A 17,265-nucleotide genomic window follows, 5' to 3' on the forward strand; every position below is an offset into this window, starting at 1 on the left:
CTCCGGGGCTCTTCGGGCTGACGCTCCCACGGGAGTATGAGGGAACGGCGGAGGGGTTTCCTTCTACAACTGGAACTGTACCTGGCTACCTTGCGTCCTACTCCCTCCGGAGAGGAGAGCGTGAGCGCCCTCGTCTCCTGTTTGACTGGGCAAGCTCTCGAGTGGGCCAAGGCAGTGTGGAATGGTCCGGACTCGGCGAGGGATCATTACCCCGAGTTCACCCGCCGATTCCGAGCTGTGTTTGACCATCCACCAGAGGGTCGTGCGGCGGGTGAACGGCTGTTCCACCTGCGTCAGGAGACGAGGAGCGCGCAGGACTTTACCCTGGAGTTCAGGACCTTGGCCGCAGGAACAGGGTGGAACGACAGGGCCCTGATAGATCATTTCAGATGCAGTCTCAGGGAGGACGTCCGCAGGGAGCTTGCGTGTCGGGACACCACCCTCACGCTGGATGAACTCATTGACATGGCTATCCGTCTCGACAACCTGCTGGCTGCCCGCGGGCGTTCGGATCAGGTCCTGTCGTTTCCACTTCCCAGCCCTCCTGCCCCTATCCCTATGGAGTTAGGAGGGGCGGCTTCGAGGGGGACCGGAGGAGGAGTGTCCTCTTGCACCAGTTGTGGTCGGCAAGGACACACGCCGACCACAACTGTTATTTCCCTCTCTATAGCATGCAGCGCTAGCCGATTCAGGCGCAGCTGGGAATTTCATGGATCGGGGGCTCGCGTTAAGGCTAGGGATTCCCCTTGTGGTGTTAGACCTACCTTTCCCCGTGCACTCCTTAGATAGCCGACCATTAAAGTCAGGAGTAGTTAGGGAGGCCACGGTGCCGCTGGACATGGTAACGCAGGGGAGTCATAAGGAGCCGATTAGTCTGTTCCTTATCGATTCACCTGCGTTTCCAGTGGTGTTGGGAATTCCCTGGCCAGCTCAGCACAACCCGGTGATTTCCTGGTGACAGGGGGCTCTTAAGGGGTGGTCAGGAGTGTTCAGGCAGGTGTATAGGAGTTGCCGTTGGTGCGACTACGGTGGACAGTCCAGACCAGGTTTCCACCGTGCGCATTCCCTCTGAATATGCCGATTTGGCTATCGCCTTCAGTAAAAAGAGGGTGACACAATTACCACCCCATCGTCGAGGGGACTGCCTGATAAACCTCCTGGAGAACGCTGCACTTCCTAGGAGTCACGTGTATACATTGTCCCAGGAGGAGACAGTAGCGATGGAAACATATGTTGCTGAATCGCTGAATCGCTTTTTTTGTGAAGAAGAAGGATGGAGGTCTGCGTCCGTGCATTGATTATCGAGGTCTAAATTCCATCACTGTGGGGTTTAGTTACCCACTACCTCTCATCGCTACGGCGGTGGAGTCATTTCACAGGGCGCGATTCTTCATAAAACTGGACCTGAAGAGTGTGTATAATCTGGTGTGTATCCGGGGAGGAGATGAGTGGAAAACCGCATTTAGTACTACATCTGGACATTATGAGTACCATATGCCATATGGGTTGAAGAATGCTCCAGCCGTCTTCCAATCCTTCGTAGATGAGATTCTCCGAGACCTGCTCAGGCAGGGAGTGGTAGTGTACATCGATGACATCTTTATAAATTCTGCTACACGCGCATGTGTCTCTGGTGCGTAAGGTACTTGGGCGACTGCTGGAGCATGACCTGTATTGCAAGGCGGAGAAATGTGTGTTCTTCAAACAGGCCGTTTCCTTCCTGGGGTATCGTATTTCCACCTCCGGGGTGGTGATGGAGTGTGACCGCGTTACAGCCGTGCGTAATTGGCCGACTCCGACTATGGTGAAAGAGGTGCAGTGGTTTTTAGGGTTTGCCAATTACTACCGGAGGTTTATCCGGGGTTTTGGTCAGGTGGCTGCTCCCATTACCTCACTGCTGAAGGGAGGACCTTTCGCTTGCGCTAGTCAGCAGAGGCGGGCAGAGCTTTCAGTCGTTTGAAGGAGCTGTTCACCAATGCGCCCATGTTGGCGCATCCGGACCCCTCTTTATCGTTCATAGTGGAGGTGGACGCGTCCGAGGCGGGGGTCGGGGCAGTGCTGTCCCAGCGCTCAGGCGTGCCACCCAAGCTCCGCCCTTGTGCCTTCTTTTCGAGGAAGCTCGGTCCGGCAGAGCGAAACTATGACGTGGGGGACCGGGAGTTGTTAGCTGTAGTCAAGGCTCTGAAGGTGTGGAGACATTGCCTTGAGGGGGCGAAACACCCTTTTCTCATCTGGACTGACCATCGTAATCTCGAGTATATCCGGGCAGCGAGGAGACTAAATCCGCGTCAAGCTAGATGGGCCATGTTTTTCACCCGGTTTCGGTTTACTATCTCATACCGGCCAGGCTCCCAAAACACCAAAGCCGACGCGCTGTCCCGCCTCTATGATACCGAGGAGCAGTCCGTTGAGCCAACTCCCATCATTCCACCTTCATGTCTCGTGGCACCGGTAATATGGGAGGTGGACGCGGAGATAGAGAGGGCCTCACGGTTAGAGCCGCCCCTAACTGTCTAGCGGAGGCCTTGTTTACCCATGTCTTCCGGCACTATGGGGTGCCTGAGGACATCGTTTCTGATCGGGGCCCCCAATTCACGTCCAGAGTATGGAGAACATTTTGGACCCTTCTCTCCTGAGAGATTTCCACCGCCTCCACCCGGATCGCCCAGCGCCTCGTCCTCCGGGTCGTCCTCACCACTGGAAATGTGATGAAAGAAAAGCAAGCTGAAATAAATAATTCTCTCTACTATTATTCTGACATTTCACATTCTTAAAATAAAGTGGCGATCCTAACTGACCTAAAACAGGGAATTTGTACTCTGATTAAATGTCAATAATTGTGAAAAACTGAGTTTAAATGTAGTTGGCTAAGGTGTATGTAAACTTCCGACTTCATGCGTCATGTGTTGCTGCCATGTCTCTCTCTTGACGGAGGGGAGAGGAAAGGAGAGATGAGGAGAGGTGTCACGACTTCCGCCAAAGTCGGTTCCTCTCCTTCTCGGGCGGCATTCGGCGGTCGACGTCACCGGTATTCTAGCCATCGCCGATCCACCTTTCATTTTCCATTTGTTTTGTCTTGTTTTCCGTCACACCTGGTTTACATTCCCTCATTACTTGTCGTGTATTTAACCCTCTGTTCCTCAACATGTCTGTGCGTGAAATTGCTTGTTGTAAAGTGCTTGTGCACTCTGACTGGTTCGCGACGGGTTATTTTGTACCCATATTTTGTTGTTCTGGGTGCCGTTGGTTTTGCATATTAAACTGCTCCGGTTATTACCCAGTTCTGCTCTCCTGCGCCTGACTTCCCTGCAGCCAGTCACGCACCCCTTACAAGAGGAGGAGCTGAGAGAAGAGAAATTAAAAAACGAAAAGTGACGAGATGAGTTGAGAAGAACGATGGTTTATCATATGTCTGCAGCACTAATAACTTCTCTTTTGTCTCTGTCATTCTGGCCTGTAGACACCCACGGCCAGCCCGTGGATTAGCCACAGCAATTAAAATAGAAATCATAGCTTTCTGCTTTCTGTCACAACAACAACGCTACACAGGCCTTGTTTTGTCGCTCACATCTTCTTCAAAGGCCAGTAGTCAGTACTCTGCTCGGCAGCCAGCCACCACTTCCAGGGTGGGAGAAGGAGATGGAAATGAGGGAAGAGAGAATTAAAATAGAATTGCTTGTGACAGTGAGTCACTGAAGATGGGCTGAGCAGAGTAGAGCAGAGCAGCTGGTTGTGAAGCAGCACAAATCACCCAATTCCTATCTTTCTTTGTCTCTCTCTCTTCAGGAATCATTCTGTTCACCTAAGACCTGTTCACAGAAACACTGGCACTATAAAGGCTTGGCAAAAACTGTCCTTAAAAGTCTTCCTGGCGGTGTGCCATTTCCGCAATAGAATCTGTATTAATGAGCCAAATGAATTGAGCTGAGCTAGGCTCCTCGTTACATCAAATACAAATCTATGAAATTAATTATTTTCTTATTAGAAAACCGCAAGCATTTCGTTCTACATTGGGCAAAGTGATGGATATCTCAGTTGTAATCACAATGGACTCTACTACTGCTCTGTTTCTATGACAGAAAGAAACACTGTTATTATAGTGTTGAGTGGTCATTATGGTGATTGTCACGGCCGTTGAAAGAAGCGGACCAAGGTGCAGCGTTGTGAGCGTACATGTTCTCTTTAATAGAAAAAGATGCCGAACAAAACAAACACTACAACACAAACCGTGAAGCTTAAGGCTATATGAGGCTCCGGACTGGGGACCGTTGTTGTAGGCTTCGTGGCATGACTCTTCATTGGAGGCTTCGTGCCATGGATCATCACTGGAGGCTTCTTGCCATGGATCATCACTGGAGGCTTCGTGCCAAGGATCATCACTGGAGGCTTCTTGCCATTGATCATCACTGGAGGATTCGTGCCATGGATCATCACTGCAGGCTTTTTGCCATGGATCATCACTGGAGGCTTCGTGCCATGGATCATCACTGGAGGCTTCTTGCCATGGATCATCACTGTAGGCTTCTTGCCATGGATCATCACTGGAGGCTTCTTGCCATGGATCATCACTGGAGGCTTCTTGCCATGGATCATCACTGGAGGCTTCTTGCCATGGATCATCACTGGAGGCTTCGTGCCATGGATCATCACTGGAGGCTTCTTGCCATGGATAATCACTGGAGTGGAGAGACACACAGGAGGCATGGCTCTGGGGAAAGGCACAGGACTCACCAGGCTGGGGAGAAATTACAGGAGGCTTTGTCCTTGGCAGAGGCACCGGATACACTGGGCCGTGGAGGCACATTGGCGGTCTCGAGCGGAGAGCTGGCACAACCCGTTCTGGCTGGATGCCCACTTCCACCCGGTAAATGCGGGACGCTGGCACAGAGCACAGCGGCCTGTGAATGCTCACTCGAGGCACCGTGCGCATCACCCCATAACATGGTGCCTGACCAGTCACATGCTCGCCACGGTAAGCACGGGGAGTTGGCTCAGGTCTGAATCCTGACTCTGCCACACTCCCTGTGTGCCCGCTTCCCAAAAAAATTATGGGGGCTGCCTCTCGTGCCTGCTTCGATGGTTAGCCTCCTCATATCGCCGTCACTCAGCTTTAGATGCTTCCAGTTCCTCTTTCGGGTGGCGATATTCCCCAGCCTGCCTCCAGGGTCCTTTCCTGTCCAGGATTTCCTCCCAAGTCCATGAATCTTGAACACGCTGCTCCTCCTTACCACGCTGCTTGGTCCGTTTGTGGTGGGAAGTTCTGTCACGGCCGTTGAAAGAAGCGGACCAAGGTGCAGCATGGTGAGCGTACATGTTCTCTTTATTAGAAAAAGATGCCGAACAAAACAAACACTACAACACAAACCGTGAAGCTTGAGGCTATGTGCCATAAACAAAGTCAACTTCCCACAAAGACAGGTGGGAAAAAGGGCTACCTACCGTGGGGCAAAAAAGTATTTAGTCAGCCACGAATTGTGCAAGTTCTCCCACTTAAAAAGATGAGAGAGTCTTGTAATTTTCATCATAGATACACTTCAACTATGACAGACAAAATGAGAAAAAGAATCCAGAAAATCACATTGTAGGACTTTTAATGAATTTATTTGCAAATGATGGTGGAAAATAAGTATTTGGTCACCTACAAACAAGCAAGATTTCTGGCTCTCACAGACCTGTAACTTCTTCTTTAAGAGGCTCCTCTGTCCTCCACTCATTACCTGTATTAATGGCACCTGTTTGAACTTGTTATCAGTATAAAAGACACCTGTCCACAACCTCAAACAGTCACACTCCAAACTCCACAGCTGTCAAAGGACACCAGAAACAAAATGGTAGACCTGCACCAGGCTGGGAAGACTGAATCTGCAATAGGTAAGCAGCTTGGTTTGAAGAAATCAACTGTGGGAGCAATTATTAGGAAATGGAAGACATACAAGACCACTGATATTCTCCCTCGATCTGGGGCTCCACGCAAGATCTCACCCCGTGGGGTCAAAATGATCACAAGAACGGTGAGCAAAAATCCCAGAACCACACGGGGAGACCTAGTGAATGACCTGCAGAGAGCTGGGACCAAAGTAACAAAGCCTACCATCAGTAACACACTACGCCGTCAGGGACTCAAATCCTGCAGTGCCAGACGTGTCCCCCTGCTTAAGCCAGTACATGTCCAGGCCCGTCTAAAGTTTGCTAGAGAGCATTTGGATGATCCAGAAGAAGATTGGGAGAATGTCATATGGTCAGATGAAACCAAAATATAACTTTTTGGTAAAAACTCAACTCGTCGTCTTTGGAGGACAAAGAATGCTGAGTTGCAACCAAAGAACACCATACCTACTGTGACGCATGGGGGTGAAAACATCATGCTTTGTGGCTGTTTTTCTGCAAAGGGACCAGGACGACTGATCCGTGTAAAGGAAAGAATGAATGGGGCCATGTATCGTGAGATTTTGAGTGAAAACCTCCTTCCATCAGCAAGGGCATTGAAGATGAAACGTGGCTGGGTCTTTCAGCATGACAATGATCCCAAACACACCACCCTGGCAACGAAGGAGTGGCTTCATAAGAAGCATTTCAAGGTCCTGGAGTGGCCTAGCCAGTCTCCAGATCTCAACCCCATAGAAAATCTTTGGAGGGAGTTGAAAGTCCGTGTTGCCCAGCAACAGCCCCAAAACATCACTGCTCTAGAGGAGATCTGCACGGAGGAATGGGCCAAAATACCAGCAACAGTGTGTGAAAACCTTGTGAAGACTTACAGAAAACGTTTGACCTCTGTCATTGCCAACAAAGGGTATATAACAAAGTATTGAGATAAACTTTTGTTATTGACCAAATACTTATTTTCCACCATAATTTGCAAATAAATTCATTAAAAATCCTATAATGTGATTTTCTGGATTTTTATTTCTCATTTTTTCTGTCATAGTTGAAGTGTACCTATGATGGAAATTACAGGCCTCTCTCATCTTTTTAAGTGGGAGAACTTGCACAATTGGTGGCTGACTAAATACTTTTTTGCCCCACTGTAAGTATGGTTCTCAATCAGAGATAGACAGCTGAGAACCCTACCCGGCCAAAACATAGAAATATAAATAATAGAAAATAGAATACCCACCCCAAATCACACCCTGACCAAACAAAATAGAGACATAAAAAGGATATCTAAGGTCAGGGCGTGACAGTGATACTGAACATCATTCATAAGTGTTCAACTCAAGGCAATCAGTATCTGCATTCTATACTTTTCAACTGAACTGTCTTCCTAACAAACAACAACAGTTTTGGAAAAGGGTTAGATATAGGAGTATTAAAAAGTTGTTTTGGGATACTTCACTGTTTAAAACAAATTGTTATGCTTATAACAAAGGCTTGTAGAATGGAATCCCATGTGCTCCTTAGAAAGCCCAACCCTCAGGCATCAAACACACACACACACAGGTATTAAACCAAAGGGCACAAATCCACGGAAGGTATAGCAGCGCTTCTAAGGCCGGTGAATAGCACTCTGTTGACAGGGTTAGGGCCAGTGAATAACACTCTGTTGACAGGGTTAGGGCCAGTGAATAACACTCTGTTGACAGGGTTAGGGCCAGTGAATAACACTCTGTTGACAGGGTTAGGGCCAGTGAATAGTACTCTGTTGACAGGGTTAGGGTTAGGGCCAGTGAATAACACTCTGTTGACAGGGTTAGGGTTAGGGCCAGTGAATAACACTCTGTTGACAGGGTTAGGGCCAGTGAATAGCACTCTGTTGACAGGGTTAGGGCCAGTGAATAGCACTCTGTTGACAGGGTTAGGGCCAGTGAATAGCACTCTGTTGACAGGGTTAGGGTTAGGGCCAGTGAATAACACTCTGTTGACAGAGTTAGGGTTAGGGCCAGTGAATAACACTCTGTTGACAGAGTTAGGGCCAGTGAATAACACTCTGTTGACAGAGTTAGGGTTAGGGCCAGTGAATAACACTCTGTTGACAGGGTTAGGGCCAGTGAATAGCACTCTGTTGACAGGGTTAGGGCCAGTGAATAACACTCTGTTGACTTTTAGGGCCAGTGAATAGCACTCTGTTTACAGGGTTAGGGTTAGGGCCAGTGAATAGCACTCTGTTGACAGGGTTAGGGCCAGTGAATAACACTCTGTTGACAGGGTTAGGGCCAGTGAATAACACTATGTTGACAGGGTTAGGGCCAGTGAATAACACTCTGTTGACAGAGTTAGGGCCAGTGAATAACACTCTGTTGACAGAGTTAGGGCCAGTGAATAACACTCTGTTGACAGGGTTAGGGCCAGTGAATAACACTCTGTTGACAGGGTTAGGGTTAGGGCCAATGAATAACACTCTGGTGACAGGGTTAGAGTTAGGGCCAGTGAATAGCACTCTGTTGACAGGGTTAGGGCCAGTGAATAACACTCTGTTGACAGGGTTAGGGCCAGTGAATAGCACTCTGTTGACAGGGTTAGGGCCAGTGAATAACACTCTGTTGACAGGGTTAGGGTTAGGGTAAGTGAGTAGCACTCTGTTGACAGGGTTAGGGCCAGTGAATAACACTCTGTTGACAGGGTTAGGGCCAGTGAATAGCACTCTGTTGACAAGGTTAGGGTTAGGGTTAGGGCCAATGAATAACACTCTGTTGACAGGGTTAGGGTTAGGGTTAGGGCCAGTGAATAACACTCTGTTGACAGGGTTAGGGTTAGGGCCAGTGAATAACACTCTGTTTACAGGGTTAGGGTTAGGGCCAGTGAATAGCACTCTGTTTACAGGGTTAGGGTTAGGGCCAGTGAATAACACTCTGTTGACAGGGTTAGGGTTAGGGCCAGTGAATAACACTCTGTTTACAGGGTTAGGGTTAGGGCCAGTGAATAACACTCTGTTGACAGGGTTAGGGCCGGTGAATAACACTCTGTTGACAGAGTTAGGGTTAGGGTTAGGGCCAGTGAAGAACACTCTGTTGACAGGGTTAGGGTTAGGGTTAGGGCCAGTGAAGAACACTCTGTTGACAGGGTTAGGGTTAGGGCCAGTGAATAACACTCTGTTGACAGGGTTAGGGTTAGGGTTAGGGCCAGTGAATAGCACTCTGTTGACAGGGTTAGGGTTAGGGCCAGTGAATAACACTCTGTTGACAGGGTTAGGGTTAGGGTTAGGGCCAGTGAATAACACTCTGTTGACAGGGTTAGGGCCAGTGAATAGCACTCTGTTGACAGGGTTAGGGCCAGTGAATAGCACTCTGTTGACAGGGTTAGGGCCAGTGAATAGCACTCTGTTGACAGAGTTAGGGCCAGTGAATAACACTCTGTTGACAGAGTTAGGGTTAGGGCCAGTGAATAGCACTCTGTTGACAGAGTTAGGGTTAGGGCCAGTGAATAACACTCTGTTGACAGAGTTAGGGTTAGGGCCAGTGAATAACACTCTGTTGACAGGGTTAGGGCCAGTGAATAACACTCTGTTTACAGGGTTAGGGTTAGGGCCAGTGAATAACACTCTGTTGACAGGGTTAGGGTTAGGGCCAGTGAATAGCACTCTGTTGACAGGGTTAGGGTTAGGGCCAGTGAATAGCACTCTGTTGACAGGGTTAGGGCCAGTGAATAGCACTCTGTTGACAGGGTTAGAGTTAGGGCCAGTCTAAACCACTCAAGTATACCAAATACCAATGTCACTGACGATCAAATGATCAGCATTGCTTACCTACACAGGTCAACAGTGCAACTGCAGAAGGTCTACAGCTATTGACCGTATACTATATAAAACAACAGCTATATTCTCAGTCATTACAAATGAAACTACTTAGTGTATACTCTCAGTGCAGACACAGGGCCTAGCTGCTACATTCAGCACACAGAGCTTCTCTCAGAAGAGACAGAGATTCTGTCACAAATACAGAATCAGGGCCCATAGTGTACTTCGTTTAACCTAGCCCTATGGGCCCTGATCAAAACTAGTGCACTATATAGGGACAGGGTGCCATTTGGGATGAACACACAGACAGAGCTGACCTCAGAACAGACACTGGGTTGTTCTCACTAATGACTCTTCATGTGACGCCTTTTAACTGTGAATTATTCTAATCTATACTTAATATACAGTATATTGAACTAAATGGACAGGCAATGAGTGTTTCCTTTATGAACATGGTAGGTGGCAGTGAATTCAATATCTCAGCAGTAGAGTCAGATAGTGCTGGAATTGCATCCTAAATGGCACCCTTTTCCCTTATAGTACACTACTTTAGACCAGGGCCCATAGTCATACTGTAGTTGAGTGACACAACTTATTTGTACTTATCTGTAGAAAATATCATTGGTTAATTGGTTTGACTTGATGATATATACCTGGGGCAATTGACATTCAGGAGAATGGACATTTACAGAATGTTCAGACATAAATCAAATCAAAGTTTATTCGTCACGTGCGCCGAATACAACAGTGAACAGTGAAATGCTTACTTACAGGCTCTAACCAACAGTGCAAAAAGGTAGGTGGACAAAAGGTAACTAAAGAAAAAAAACAACAGTAAAAAGACTGAAAAATAACAGTAGCGAGGATATAACAGTAGCGAGGCTATAACAGTAGCGAGGCTATATACAGTAGCGAGGCTATATACAGTAGCGAGGCTATATACAGTAGCGAGGCTATATACAGTAGCGAGGCTATAACAGTAGCGAGGCTATATACAGTAGCGAGGCTATAACAGTAGCGAGGCTATATACAGTAGCGAGGCTATAACAGTAGCGAGGCTATATACAGTAGCGAGGCTATATACAGTAGCGAGGCTATATACAGTATCAAGGCTATAACAGTAGCGAGACTATATACAGTAGCGAGGCTATAACAGTAGCGAGGCTATATACAGTAGCGAGGCTATAACAGTAGCGAGGCTATAACAGTAGCGAGGCTATATACAGTAGCGAGGCTATGTACAGTAGCGAGGCTATAACAGTAGCGAGGCTATATACAGTAGCGAGGCTATATACAGTAGCGAGGCTATATACAGTAGCGAGGCTATAACAGTAGCGAGGCTATATACAGGCACCGGTTAGTCGGGCTGATTGAGGTAGTATGTACATGTAGATAATGTACGGTGTAGATCAAATATGACTGTCAGATAGACATATACAGAATAGGAGATTGTGTGTGCTCTATTCATTCAATTTATATCTATGCAATTGCAGATACAGCCCTGCCATTAGTTGAAGGCAGCCAATCCAATAGTTTAAAAAAAATTGTCACTTCCTGAGAAATAGTTTTAAAAAGGGGGATCTGTATTCAAATATTATCCCAGGTATGCTGCATACTGCAATCTATCTATGCTTCCGTGTGCTTTATCCACCCTCATCATGTCTGATGAAGACCAATGGGGAAAACGTTGTCAATAAAGCTTGGATGTAAAGACAGCGAGTCCATGGCTCAGTCACCACCACAGATGGCCAGCGGTCCAAATGGCCCCCCTATTCCTTCCTATATTCCCTGTGGGCCCTGGTCAAAAGTAGTGGACCACAAAGGGAATAGGGGGCTATTGAGACAGCGCCAGCGTCTATCTGTTCCCTTTGGATTTGAATCTCCCTGTTTAAGGCAGTTGTCAGGAATATGAGGCTAAGATAGTAGTGAGCCTTTAAACCACCTACTGGGTTTTTAAATGAGACATCACAGTGGGTTTCTATCTTCTCTCTCCCTCTCTCTTCTCTCTCCAGAGAGACAGCGACACACATCTATGTTGCAGTCTCGCACCAATTCATTTGCATGGGCTATTGGCTGAGATACACTATATGACCAAAAGTATGTGGACACCTGCTCATCGAATATCTCATTTCAAAATCATGGCCATTAATATGGAGTTGGTCCCCACTCTGCTGCTACAACAGCCTCCACTCTTCTGGGAGGACTTTCCACTAGATGTTGGAACATTGCTGCGGGGACTTGCTTCCATCAGCCACAAGAGCATTAGTGAGGTCGGGCACTGATGTTGGGTGATTAGGCCTGGCTCGCAGTCGGCATTCCAATTCATCCCAAAAGTGTTTGATAGGGTTGAGGTCAGGGCTCTGTGCATGCCAGTCATGTTCTTCCACAACGATCTCGACAAACCATTTCTGTATGGACCTTGCTTTGTGCAAGGGGGCATTGTCATGCTTAAACAGGATAGGGCCTTCCCAAACTGTGTCCAGTTGCTAGTTGCCAGTTGGAAGCACATAATTGTCTAGAATGTCATTGTATGCTGTAGCGTTAAGATTTCCATACACTGGAACTAAGTGGCCATGAAAAACAGCCCCAGCCTCCACCAAACTTTACAGTTGGAACAATGCATTCGGGCAGTTAGTATTCTCCTGGCATCCGCCAAACCCAGATTAATCCGTCGGACTGCCAGATGGTGAAGCATGATTCATCACTCCAGAGAATGTGTTTCCACTGCTCCAGAGTTCAATGGCAGCCAGCTTTACACCACTCAAGCCGATACTTGGCATTGCAGATGGTGATTTTAGGATTGTGTACGGCTGCTCGGGCCATGGTAACCCATTTCATGAAACACCCAACGAACAGTTATTGTGCTGACATTGCTTCCAGGGGCAGTTTGGAACTTGGTAGTGAGTGTTGCAGCCGAGGACAGACGATTGTTACGCTCTACGCGCTTCTGCACTTGATGGTCTCGTTCTGTGAGCTTCTGTGGCCTATCACTTTGCGGCTGAGCTGTTGTTGCTCTTAGACGTTTCTATTTCACAATAACAGCCGGGGCAGCTCTAGCAGGGCAAACATTTTACAAACTGACTTGTTGGAAAGGTAGCATCCTATGACCGTGCCACATACAGGCCATTCTACTGCCAATGTTTGTCCATGGAGATGGCATGGCTGTGTGCTCGATTTTATACACCAGTCAGCAACGAGTGTAGCTGAAATAGCCGAATCCACTAATTTGAAGTGGTGTCCACATACCTTTGTATATACAGTGTATCATCATAAAACATAGCTGGAGAAAATGCAGAGCGAACAGAACCAAGCGTCAACCCATCTGTGCTCGTCACCGCTTGGTGATGTGTGAGATACCACCACCATCCAGCAAGTTGGAAAGACACTGACACGTGAGGAATCAATATTATATTGCACATGTAAAAATAGAACCTGAGTGACAAATCCTTGTCACTCATTGTCATGCCAAACGGACAAGAATAGTCCTACATACATACTGTAACACACAGAAAATACATGCCTTCACACTATACAACAGAGAACCTTTTTCAGCAGACATACAGGCTGTCAGAGGTAAGCTACACACTGGATGAGGTTACGTCCTAATTGGCACCCTATTCACTATATAGGGCTCTAGTCAAAAGTAGTGCACTATGTAGGGAGTAGGGTGCCATTTGTCATCTAGTCACACCGATGCTAGGAACCATCCATCTGTAGGTAATCTACACATACAAACTCACCACAGACAGGTCTTCATCTCAGCATTCTGTGTGTGTGTGTTACAATTGAATAATGAGTGGCAAATTAATATTAACAGCAAACACACCATAGGAGGCTACACTGTACAACTTAATAAAGGCCACGTGGGGAGGGAAAGCACTATTCTTCACGTGGGGCATATGATTCACTAAAATTCGGCGTTGTTGTAACATTAACATTAATCATGAATGTAGCTTGTAAACTCGAGTTTGCACAATCCACTTCATTGTCTCGTTCGTGGTAAAATATTGATGTTTCATAAACGATATGGTGTTCCAACAGCACATGCGACCATTTACAATGTGTGGCGATACAAATGATTCAGAGGCTACCGGGAACACACGTTGGCTCCCTATGCTTCCATCCCCTCACCCCGCCTCTATAGAATATTAGCCTAATAAACGTTGTTCTTTTTCTATTGGAATAATCTCGATAGGCTATGTGATGATGGATAGTATGCTATGTTTTAAACTCGAGTGAGTAACGGTCGCCTATTAGACAGGCAATTATCAGACGACTTTGGTCATTGGTGGGAAAGAATAATTGGTCTCATGGATAGCCCATTATCGATATTCTCTGAATCTACGTCACGTGAGAAGGCCACTACGGTCACAGCAGTTGTTTATCGTCACAAGTCACGCCCATCGTGGAATCAAAGCGTAAAAATTTATGGAATTGCTTATCAGCTAAATACAGGTACATGTTTTAGATAGTATCGCTCGTAAAGAAAACGTAAAATAATATGAACAAGGTGTTTCGTTCTATTTTTACAAAGAGATGGCCCCCCCTCTAGTCTAACTACAATCTGATGGCCCACACTCACCGTGCGAGGGCGGGCGTGGAATCTTCATCAATGAAAATGTTCAGTTTGGTGGCTACAATACGCACGCTGTAAATTACACAGTTTAGAGCTGTGGCCATTCACTATTTAAAATGTCTACTTCCCCTTTATAGCTTATACAATAGCCTTTATCTTACCCGCCTGTTAACGTGAGGTTTTTGCTATTGTATGCATGTATCACATTTGTAAATGTAGCCTATATTCTAAACATACCCTACATTGTAACCAAAATATTAAAACTAGGAATCACCAGGAATCATCAGTATGTGTTACGGCGATATTGTAAATTAATAATTAAAACACCAGCTGTATTTTCTCCACATTATGAAAAACGGTCACTATAGGCTAGGCTACATGACATCCGCCACGATAAATAAATATCCTCGAAATGGAAACACTGTCGTTTTATTGTCAAGGTTCTGCAGAGAACTGTCCTAGGTTGTAGCCTACCTGTTAATCCCCGGGCCGGGTCCGGCCCCTGTACCTCCTGTTGGCGCACCATTGCTGGGCTTGATGAGCTGTCCAGAGCCCGCTGGTGCTGAAATGGAAGATGGAGCACTCGCAGAAGGAACAGTGGAGCCGGGCTGTCCCGGCTGGCCCTCTCCCTCGATGCTGCCTTCATTCCCCATCGTCTCGGGAGATGATTAGGAGGAGAGAAACGATGTAGTAGAGGTTTCTACAGTTAGAATAAAAACTCATAGACAACTCAACGCTTCTCTCCTTCCGCCATCATCACCTACAATTCAGTTTCCTGCACGGAGCTCGCGCACTGGCAGAAAGGGTAGGACGCGTGCTGACGCAAACGGGAGAGCGCTCGTACGGGCGCGTGCCCTAAATCCTAATTGGTCTCGGCTGCCTAAATAGATCCTAGTAGGAGGCGTAGGGGTCACGCAGTGCCCGAGGAGGGGGCAAGACACTTGAACCCACCGAACCACTATGAAAACAGACCTTTTTCCAATATAGAGGAAATTTGATCCATGTGACCTGTTATTCATCTCCATTTTCTAAGGCATGTGTAGACCTAGTGTTTGTTATAGACCTACTGTATGCTCCATGGGGAGGGTTGTCAGTGGTGCTCTCCAGGTTGTACACCCTCTTATGTGCTCCATGGAGAGGGTTGTCAGGGGTGCTAACCAGGTTGTACTGAGAATGAATCTCTGAGAATGAAAATGAGTAACCACTAAACAGCAGAAAATAAATCTTCAATGAAGCCTGCACGTTCTCTTTCTCTTAAAAGGGTACATTCTCAAAGGGCACTAGACAGAGGATGGATTCCAAAGGGCACCCTATTCCCTATTTAGTGCACTACTTTTGACCAGGGCCCATTGAGCTCTGATCAAAAGTAGTGCACTATATAGAGAGTAGGATGCTATACGTGATGTAGACAGACTCCCTGTCCCCTTCCCCTGTCAGTCCTCTCTGGCCACTGTGTATCGGTGAGGACTGAGGAGTCACCTGATCAGACTATTGACCAGACGCTGTGCTCTGCAGGACCCAAGGGAATAAACATATCTCATTTCCTCTCTAGCCCAGGCTACTCCATCATTGACAGGGCTATCTATAATCTCTCCCCTCAGCACCATTAATACTTCTGTGAAAAGCCAGTCAATGGTTCATTTTGGACCGAATGGGATGAAAGAGATTGGCAGATAGATAGGTTCACTGACACAAAGACAATGATGGATGTGTGGTTGTTGTAAGTAATGGTTAGTGTTTCTGTGTGATCAGCACTGGTGTGCATGTACCTCTGCCATGGAAATGTTAAATGAGCATGTCAAGTCATAATTCATTCAAATGTTTCATCTTCCCTGTAACTTTTCAGTAAATGGACAAACGGGCACATTTTATGAACTGAATGAACACGTATTAGAAAACATCAGAATCTATTTTGAATACCTCTCCTTGGTCCTAAAGTCATTAAATGTTCAGATGTTCCAAGTACATTGAGGGGAGTTACTACGTTCAATTCAGCTCATCTCCCTGGTGTTCTGCCAGTGACATTGAGTTATGAGGGAACATTTTTTGTTGTGACACAATCTAATATTAGATTCTGTTGTTGTGTTGTGTATTTAAAGAAAGGTGTATTGAACCGGCAGAACAACATTTTTAATTGAGGCATATGGGACGAAATTACTTGGTTAAGGTTAGGCTTAGGAACAAGGTTTAGGTTACAATTAGGTATAATGTCAATGAGAATAAGGTTAGGGTTAAGGAAAGGCATGAAAGTTAGCATTGGGTTAGCATACTGTCGTCCACCTCCATTCATTTTCTGCCAGTTAAATATACACTGCCTAAAAGAGAAAGATAACATCTTTTTTAAATGCCTGTACCAACGTGGTCATGTCACTGCACTGTTGGCCCTGAGTGAGTGTGCTGGAATATCTACATAGGCGTACAGAGGCCCATTATCAGCAACCATCACTCCTGTGTTCTAATGGCACGTTGTGTTAGCTATTCCAAGTTTATCATTTTAAAATGCTAATAGATCATTAGAAAACCCTTTCGCAATTATGTTAGCACAGCTGAAAACTGTTGTCCTGATTAAAGAAGCAATACAACTGTCCTTTTTTAGACTAGTTGAGTATCTGCGGTATCAGCAAGTGGGTTCGATTACAAGCTTAAAATGGCCAGAAACAAATAACTTTCTTCTGAAACTCATCAGTCTATTCTTGTTCTGAGAAATTAAGGCTATTCCATGCGAGAAATTGTTCAGAAACTGAAGATCTCGTACAATGCTGTGTACTACTCCCTTCACAAAACAGCACAAACTGACTCTAACCTGAATAGAAAGAGGAATGGGAGGCCCCAGTGCACAACTGAGCAAGAGGACAAGTACATTAGAGTATCTAGTTTGAGAAACAGATGCCTCACAAGTCCTCAACTGACTAGCAGCTTCATTAAATAGTACCCGCAAAACACCAGTCTCAACGTCAACAATGAAGAGGCGACTCCGGGATGGTGGCCTTCTAGGCAGCGTTGCAAAGAAAAAGCCATA

The 17,265-nt window shown here is 46.5% G+C and overlaps 1 protein-coding gene across 1 annotated transcript in view; it reads right to left on the reverse strand.

The window, feature by feature from the left end:
* Window positions 1-14,978, reverse strand: part of LOC139413767 (protein bassoon-like) — a 179,929-nt gene extending 164,951 nt beyond the window's left edge. Inside the window, exon 1 of the mRNA XM_071161500.1 lies at window positions 14,721-14,978. Within this exon, the coding sequence (XP_071017601.1) occupies window positions 14,721-14,899 (179 nt within the window). The 5' untranslated portion in view covers window positions 14,900-14,978. The remainder of the gene's footprint in view (window positions 1-14,720) is intronic.
* Window positions 14,979-17,265: the final 2,287 nt, after the last annotated feature.

The sequence above is a fragment of the Oncorhynchus clarkii genome, chromosome 7 (assembly GCF_045791955.1).
Source record: "Oncorhynchus clarkii lewisi isolate Uvic-CL-2024 chromosome 7, UVic_Ocla_1.0, whole genome shotgun sequence".
NCBI lineage: Eukaryota > Metazoa > Chordata > Actinopteri > Salmoniformes > Salmonidae > Oncorhynchus > Oncorhynchus clarkii.